The following is a 9,783-nucleotide window of genomic DNA, read 5'->3' as shown; positions in this document are numbered from 1 at the left end:
TTAGGAGCACTTGGAAGTCTATCTGGCGGTACAGCAGGAATTATTAAAACAATCAATGCTATAAAAACTGGAAAGAAGCAGTTATTGGAGGCGAAACGTCATAATAATACAATGGAAGCTATTTCAATGGGAAAAGGAATGTTTTAAAGCCTCATAAAAAGGGAATCGGATTATATTTAAAACCATATCAAAAAAACTCTTAATGATACTACCCAGAAGACCTCTACTGATGTAGACTTAAAGAAGTATTCAAAATTTATTCCAAATTTTAGAGGGGTATTCATGTGTGACACTTTACCCCGTAAACCATTTAAGAGTGAATGTGGAATAATAAATTTGGATAGTTCAAAGGGTGCGGGAACGCATTGGGTAGCTTACTGGCAAAACGATCATTAGATTAATTACTTCGATAGCTTTGGAAACTTACAGCCTCCTAAGCAAATAATAAAGTATTTAGGAAAAAACATTAAATATAACTATAATAAACAGCAAAGCTATAATTCATATAATTGCGGTCATTTATGTTTAAAATTCTTATTATCAAAATAAATAAGTAATTATAAATTTTCTTTTATTTCAAATTAAATTTTATTTGTTCTCATCATAAACAAAAACAGGCCTTTCCATTCATATACACATACATATTAAATACTTAGCAATTAACTATGTGAACATTATTAACACACTTTTCTAGGGGTGGAGCATCTATATATGTATATACATATGTACGTATGTACGTTTGCATATGGATGTATGTATGAGAATACGTATGTATTATGTATACCAATACACTTTACCAATTTTCGACATATAAACCACCTTGTATTGGATTTCTTGGATTTCCATCAGCGGTACATCCTGTGATCGGTTCCGGTTCTGGACTCGGATTTGTCACCAGCGACATCTTGCGGCTTTTATCTGGGTTCCGAACTTGGATTACGATCGGCGACATCTTTTGGCGGAGCAGCAAAGCTTGCGGCGGAGCACCAGCAAACCTTATAGCGGTTCTGGAACCGGAGCAAAAGCAAATCATATAGCGGTTCTGGAACCGCTATATTATTCTACTAAAGGTCAAGTCACTAGATCTCTAGTGAAGTTGGTTCCACTCCCGCCATACAACGATGGAAACTCGGAGCCAACAACCGCCTCATAAAATACCCTTCATTGCCTTTATTATATTCCACTTCCTTTTACAACAACATTCCACTTCTAGGTAATAGGAGGGATTCCATGGCTAACTTTTTTTAGATAACTTGCTTTAGTTTACCAAGGAGTAACTTTTGTTTTTTTTTTGTATTTGCGGTGATGGTTCTTACCCGAATTACCCCGGGCTTATCTGGCTACATAAAAACGACCATCCTCAGATCTGAATTCACTATTAAAATTGCAGTAGTAGCGAACTACTCCACTTCAGAATGAGATGCAAGCGGTCGAAGATTAGCAAGTTTAACGAACGAATTCACGAAATATACTTTAAAATTCTTTCGAATTCCGCGCTAATTATTCGCAACTTTGCTGGTCTTCTAGATTTTTGGTTCTAAACCCAAGAACACCAATGTCGGTTCGACCAACACCGTTTATGTTTTGTGGTGAAGTTTCTTGAAATTAATTTTTTTGTAATTGAAATTTCATTATTTAAACCACAACATAACCGCATAACTTTTGTTTTATTTTACTTAGAAAGTATTAATTTAAGAACATATGGAAAACTTTTTGAGGATTGATGCTTTAAAACTAAAAAAAAAACAAGTAATTTTTAGCAAAAAAAAACCGACTTAAAAAAATATATATCTACATATTTCATGATTCAATTATCGGATCTAAACCAAATTAGTATGGGACCACCTCCGAGACACTACCGCTCGAAATCGGTAGACGTGGTCCAAAGTTATGCGGTAACATACATAAAAAAATAAAATAAAAAAATATTTAGAAGAACTGATAACCTCCTCCTTTTTTGGAAGTCGGTTAAAAAAAATATGCTAAATACTTGTCAGGCGATTCGACAGATAATTAGTGTTTACTTATTAAAAAAATGATTGGTGCCCCGGGGTTAATGAATTCGCATTAAGTTGCAAGTTTAAGCAAATGCCCCACCCGAAGTTTAAAAGGTAAAATTTTTTAAGTAAAATTAGCAGTCATTATAATATTTCAAAAACTCACATAATTTAGGGTCCACTGCGGTTCGATGGAGAAAAAATCCATATTATTCATTTCTTTACGGAACCCTTGATAAAAAACACAAATCAATTAGGTCTCAAATAAACGGTTAACAACAAAAAAAAGAAGGTAAAAACATAAAACTTTGTTACCAGACCAACGACATTTCAAACAAGGATGATAATGGAAGTAGTAGATAACCAGGATACTACCCCGAAGAGAACCGTCAGCTGGACTGGGGACCCGCACGCCAGGCTGGAACCTATACCATTAAATAAACACCCTTAAAACCTCATTTTTATACAGATTATGTGTAGTTGACCACAGTTAAATCGGCGTCCACGGCTGCATTTCGAGCATAATAACTTTTTTTAATTACTTCCAGTGAGAAAAAATCCGGTATCTATACGTATTTTGTTTCTGATTACGAACATAGCTTTTTCAGACCAATACCTTTCAAATCAGTGGAATTAGTTAAATTAATTAAGTAAAAAAAAAAAAATATTTACATACATCGCTCATTAGTAAATCGCAGCAAGATTGTACATTTTTTAAATTTAACGAACTTGTTGATGCAAATTAATGTTGACAAAAAGCAAACGTGGGCCCCAATCCTACTCACAAATTCTTGCTGACAAAAATGTTCCCAGCTTGAATTTGCTACTTCCCTACTACTCAGGGTTAATATCTGTTTGCGTGCTACACGTCAATAAATAGTTGCTACTATAAGCTTACAAGCTAAATATGGTTAAACTAACTATGCATGATGGTTTTTTTTTGTGTCTTTAAAGCCAAAAATTTCAACTTAATTTAAATCGGAGGAGAAGCTCGGCCAAACACTAACATATGTGTAAGCGCCAGTCTGCTATATTATTATATTATTATTATTATTTAAGTTTAATAAATACACGTCGTAAGTAAACCAATTTTTACCTTCTTTACAATTTTGCACGACGTCTTCATCGTTCAGGATATGGTCGATACCCACTTTTTGCGGTTGATGCTTAACTGAAGAGCCCCACACCAAAGCATATTTAAATTCTTTAGCTATTGATCGATGCAGCTTATTACAAAAGTAATAAGCAATTGACCCTTCTGTTTCGTGTAAATTCGGACCAGTTTAAATAATCCCACATCATCTCTAGTAAGTCGTCAAAATTCCAGCGATGATATGCCGATTTTGAAACACAATGCGGAATCTTATAAATAACATCCAGTTCCTCGATGGAAATCTGATCGATTTTGTCTAGAAGATAAAGGCAGGGTATGTAAATACGGCTGCCCACGATAGCACCATAGTCGCATCATATCGCAGCGTTATAACAGCGTTATGTATCTTATATTCGCAAAGGATTGTCATAACTAGATCAGCATCTAATTCAGATTGTTGTACCATGCAATTAAAATTGACACCTCCCTTATCTTTGCGTTTAAAGTAAAATGCCATCGATGTTGTTGTGGAACGCGCCGGTGGTGATATGGAAACTGGCTTGCGTGAGGATAACGAACCGCCACCAGTGCCTAATCCTAACCTCGGCCAACATAATGGGCATCGAAGAATTTTTTAAGCCATTGAAAAAATTCGAAAGTATCTTAAAAACGGCCCTTGATCAGTTTGTCAATTGGGATTATCTTGTCAACTTCCATCTTTTTGAAAGGTGCTTGTAAGATTTTAAAATTCTGAATATATTCATGTTCCAAATTAGCGCGGAACTTGACAATTTTCATTGGTACCGAGCCGGGAAACAGCATATCCATGGACTGGCAATAAGCAGCGCCAGTGCAGAGATCTTCAATTTTACCAAATTGCGCTTGCAGACAATCGTTTACCAATACGAGCATATCACGTCTGGATAAATTGTCGGTAGTCACATTTGTAGAGTACACATTGACTGCCATTGTTCTGAAAAGAAAAAAAAAAACATTAGTGTTAATTACAAATTAAATTTACAAAATTTTACAACCTCTACAACCTTTATACCTGCGATTGCGTAATCTCTCGTGCATGAATGTCCTTTCTATGCCATTCTTCCAATGAAATGAATGAATTTTCTTCATTAGGTTCTTTCCCTAACAATCCGGACCGGATCCGGTAATTAGAGAATAAGCGAAAAGTTTGCTCTCAAAAATGGAACATAATCCAGAAGTACGGGAACGCAAAAAAACACATTTCGTGCCCAGAATTTGTGAAACAGCTAGTGATGTGCTGAATTTTCGGTACCCAACTCGGTACCCAATACTTAAAAAAGATTTCGGTACCCAATACTTCCTTTTCGGTACCCGATACCGATTCTTTACATTAAACCTTCGCCATTATATGCATTTCAAGTTTAGAAAAAACTTTAATTACTAATTTATATGAGAAATATTATTTTATCAGTTTTAATCTTAGTTGATCCAAGGTTCAATAAAAATGCTTTTACGGATGAAGAAGCCTTTCAGGGGGAGATTCTGTAACCAGTTAGCGACAAGTTTCAGATCGCTATCGCACTTGTTGACGTAAAAATATTTCATATCATACGTCAACAAAACCGATGCCGATTCGAAAATTGTCGCTAACTGGTTACAGAATCTGCCCCCAGGCCTACAACAATGATATTGTCCGATTCAGCTGGAACAAAAATACTTCAAACAAGTAAGAGTTTCTCTGCATTATGGCCTCGAACCGACATATATACATCTTTCATTTGAATCCGTATGAAAAGCTCTATTGGCTCCTACATTCGGGTTTTTATAGGCGAGTCTCCCCAGAACCGTTTTTTCCATATTTTTGGCCTATGTGCGCTTTTATTCGAAACCTAAATGTTTCGGTACCGAATATCGATCAATACTTAAAAGTATTGACTCAGCACATCACTAGAAACAGGCAACATGTCAACACAAAACAGCTGATATGCACTTTGACGCTTTATCCGTTTTTACCCGGAGAAAAAGTCAGGGCTGTTTTGGGCAGGAAGAAGAAGACACCAATACGTTCCAATTTTCGCTCTCTATTACCCATTTTGTTGAGTACGGGAATAATTTCTGGGCTATTTTGGCACCCGCGGACTACTCAAATTATTTAGTACGCACCACTGTAACAATTGGAATATTTCACATGATGATTAAAGCAATAACCTTTAACTTAAACAGTAAACAGCTCTTTCAAATTTTTATTTATTTATACATATATAGACAGTATATTCAAATATTGTCAATGTATTTAATTAATTAAGATCATCGTCATCCATACCTAAATATTGACATGAATTAAAATTTTATTATAGAGTAGATTTTTTAATAAAACGGACTAGAGGAGTAGAACGTAGTGGCGTCCTAGTACGGGTGTATAAATTCACATATACATGCGTTCCACAAATGGAAAAAACATATGAATGGTCGCCTCAAATAACGTTGTAAGCGACAATTTGTTCAAAGCTAGTTTCCTTGATTTTAAAGATATTAATGTGTATATTTTATTTTTTTAAAGGCAAGATTCTTGAAGAGTGCTATACCGAAAAAGTAGAAAACCAAATCAAATCCCCGTTTGTGCGTTTGTAAACAAGTTTCTTTTCTATTTTGTAAAATTATAATTTTGTCGCTTACAACGTTATTTGAGGCGACCATTCATATGTTGATGCATACCATCGCACCATTCGATCAATCATTCTTAATCGTTAGCTTTGCTAACATAAATACATTTTACGCACTTGAAGAGGCATTGTCATGCGGAATATCAGTGCACTAACTTTTTATAGTTATTTCAAATATTTTTACGTAAAATTCAAAAGGGAATAAGACATTTTGTAATAAAATTTGAAATTCAACTTATGAATTCTGCTGGATATGAGCTACCCTGTTTTTAGCCGAGTATCCCCTACAGTGGCATCCAGATTTTTTTTTTGGGTGGCAGGCTAGTTGTAGGGTTGCGAGAATGGCTAAAAACTCTCCAAGTGTAGATTAAAACGTTTTCTAAAAAACTTCATGCAATCAAGTTGAACTGCTAATTACGAATATTAGTAGATCAACTCATTAATGGAAATGATCGTTTTCATAAGAGCACTTAATATTGGCACTTCCAAACATAATAAATGCAATTTACAATTTTCGATGTGATAAAAATTTAACTTTGCCAATGCATTCCTGCATAATGGAATGTATGGCACTTGTGCGATCCATACTGACCGAATCTTATTTATCTAATAAAGAAAATTACTATGCCAAATACTTAAAGAATTACCGCCTCAATTACTCGCCACCCAACAATAGTTAAATAAATGGTCTCCAATATGAACGGAATATGAATTTGGAGCGGAGACTCGGCCTCTCCGCCCAAACGTTAATAGGGGATCGGAAACTCGGACTTTCCGACCCTTATTACGACACGAACATCTAAGGATGGCTGGATCGGAAACCAGGCCTTTCCGACCACGCCATCAAGCGCGACGAAATCGCGGAGCGGAAGCCAGGCCAGGTGGTGTATACTGCCTTTCAACTAACTGCGCTCAACGAAGTTGTAAACACCCTATAAAGAATTGCGATCATTATGAAAAAAATCGCTAAAAACTAGCTAACATCTGCTGCATAAACGCGAAAAATTCCGCTAGTCACCGAATTATAATTTCTCCCGCTAGGTAGAAAATAAAATCTCTAGATCTAGTGGGAAAATGCTGAAATGGCAACACTGTAAATAACTTAGAGTGCAGAATACTTTTTGTAAAATATTATTTTTTTGTCACTATTGCAACTCCGCCAATTGCGCATTAGCAACACTATCCCTATTCCCACAACACTGACAAAATTCATCATATGACTATTGTCACAATTACTGCACCAAAAATACAATAGGTTCGTATAGTAACCAATAGTCAGTACTAATTTGTACTGGAACCTGCAAATTTGTACTGGAAAAGTGTATGATAACCCAAAAAATTTGCAAGAGAGCACTGAATCGAGAGCGTAACAACACGGGAGAGCTGCAAATTCTTGCTAGTGAAATTTTTACTAGCAGAAATTAGCTAGCAGAAGAAGAAGAAGAATAAATGTCAAAAGCCGCCATTTGTTGAATTGGTTTAGCACAAACAAAAGTAAAATGAGTGGAAATCAAAATATTAATGATGTACTAGACTGTGTAAGTGCTTGTGTGTAAATCAAAGAGTTTAAAACTGATTTATAAAAAGTAAAATGTTTACAGCAGAATATCAAAATGGTGCAAGAACTATTCACTTGCAAGTTTTTACTAGCTTTGCGTTCAGTAACTTTTTCTGATAGTTTTCTCTTCTTCTCAATTTTACCCTCTATTTTGCTTTTACGCTCTGGCTGCAATGTTTTACTGGAGAAGTTACTATACAAACCTATTATAAACATTGTTTCGCCGTTGTCACTTACTCAGTAGGTCATAACAAAAAAACTGACAGTTGTCATACAACAGCTTAAAATAAATTTGCGGCATAGTATTAGGCGCGGTAGTAAAGGCAAAAGTCAGCCGCTGAGTTTGGTGTGGGAATAGGGCGGTATGAAAACATTAATGTCAGCAATGGAGGCGAATTTAATTCGCCTGGTCAGTACAGCTGAGCAGTGTTGCCACAAAAAATTACCAAATTCCTCAAAACAAATGAAAAATCCTCAAAATCCCAATAAATTACTCAAAATTTTCTTATTTACTATTTACAGGTACTTAGCATAAAAATTAATTACATTCTCCGATTCAATTGGTACATTTGTTCTTGCGGTTCAAACAAAGTATCACCGTTGTTTTGTGTGCCTTGGTTTGTATATAATATTTCTGCAACTGCTCAATCTGGTCCTCAAGTCAGTCCTACACATTTTTAAACTACTAAATATACGTTCTACTGGAGCATTAGAAAATGGCTATATTAGTAATGCAGATATAATTTTTTTAATTGGGAAACTTATATGAACCTGAAGAATCTTTTAATTCAAAAACTTTTTTCCTATAATTTTCTGGATCTAATGAAGACTCAATATGAATATCCTTATGATAGAACAATTCGTTTTTTTTTTGCAAATTCAAAATAAGTTGAACATATAATGATAGAATGAAAAAAATTATCGATAAGATTTTGAATATTTAGCAACGAATGCAATAGTGCTTAAGAGCGAAAAACACCACACACGCGGCCTGACAAACCAAGCGAAATATCCCTTTGCTTAAAGCTATTTAAGTTGTGTATGGGGGTTTTTGAAGGTTTGACAAGCCATTTGAGGGAAATGTGAACAAAAATCAAATTTTTTTGATTTTCTGGTCGCCATGTTGACGTTTGATCAAACCGCTTACGTTGTGTATGATAAAATCACCTCATTCGCAACGGAATTTTTACCGAACGAGGACGCAAGAGAGAAAATCGAAGAAAACCAAACCCTATTACATTTTGAACCGGAATAAAACTAAAATTCTTTGCTTGAACGATTCATGTTTGCACGGTGTATGGCGAAACGGTAAAAGTAGGTTTGAAGAGTGTTTGACAAGCCGGTTGTGTGGTGTATTTCGCTCTTTATAAAACTTCGGAAAGTTTTTTGTTCAAATATTTGCAGAACGATTTAAAAACTCTCATGTGTAAAACATGGTTGCATTTGTTATCTGCAAATATATCGAGAGAAAGTTCCTCAAAAATTAATCAAAATAAAAATCCTCAAAAAATACTCAAGCGTTCCCGAAATTCCTCACGTTTTGACGAGTTACTCACAAAGTGGCAACACTGCAGCTGAGAAGCTCACGAACTGGTTAGTTCAATGCAGTAGGTCATTGAATTGATCGAACGAACTAGTTCGAAATTTTAAATGAATTATTTTCTCCAGGTTGCCGTTTTTTAATTTTACTTATATTCGTTTATATACATGTATTAAATAAGGCAATTATTTATTCATTTAATATATGCAATTATATTTTCCTTAATAATAATAATAATAGATTGGCGCTTACACATATGTTAGTATTTGGCCGAGCTTCTCCTCAGATTTGTGGCGTGCGCCTTGATGTTGTCACACAAAGCGGAGGGACCTACAGTTTTACACCGACTCCGAACGGCGATGGGTTAATACACCTACACGGCTATTGCTTACACTTTCGGTTTTAAGTTTAAAAATGAGTCGGCATCCCTGTAGAGAATATACATACGTCATTATCTACAACTCATTAGCACTAAAGAACAAGGCGGTAGAGAATTGTTACAGAAACGAGCTAAAGGGCATGTTGCTTCGACTGTTGCCTAGTGTGTAGCATTGTTGCTCCCAGAAACCAACCGCCGCCCGAAAATTTAAATATTTTGATATTTTGTATTTGTTGCCGTGCCGCAAGGCGAATTTATATAAGGTGGTGTTGCTAGAAACAGCTGCTTTAATTTGCCTCGGTACACATATCGCACACCGTCTTCAAAAGAGTCACAACTCTAAATTTGGCATTTTTGACATGCGCTAAAAATGTACACAGAGCTTTTATTTACCTTTCAGCAAAAGCTGGGGCAAATTTTTGTTATAATTTGTTAAAAAAAACCTAAGGTAAAGTCGCCTTGTCCATATGATTAGCATGTGCTACGAAATAGTTTTTCGCATTTTCTGGCGAACGTATTATTTTGACTGTCTTTGTATGGGCCAAATTCCAATGAATTTTGTTTGCTGGGTTGG

General features: G+C 35.4%; 1 protein-coding gene across 1 annotated transcript; it reads right to left on the bottom strand.

Annotated features, from left to right (window-relative positions):
- Nucleotides 1-3,687: 3,687 nt before the first annotated feature.
- LOC118739776 (microtubule-associated protein RP/EB family member 1-like) lies at nt 3,688-4,059 on the bottom strand. The gene is given in 1 exon segment (XM_036471282.1): nt 3,688-4,059. A coding segment is annotated over 1 exon segment (372 nt).
- Nucleotides 4,060-9,783: the final 5,724 nt, after the last annotated feature.

The sequence above is a fragment of the Rhagoletis pomonella genome, unplaced genomic scaffold (assembly GCF_013731165.1).
Source record: "Rhagoletis pomonella isolate Grant_MI unplaced genomic scaffold, Rhpom_1.0 Rhpom_scaffold_00005, whole genome shotgun sequence".
NCBI classification, from domain to species: Eukaryota; Metazoa; Arthropoda; class Insecta; order Diptera; family Tephritidae; genus Rhagoletis; species Rhagoletis pomonella.
The sequence above is the reverse complement of the archived record's forward strand: the minus strand, read 5'-3'. Positions and strand labels throughout refer to the sequence as shown.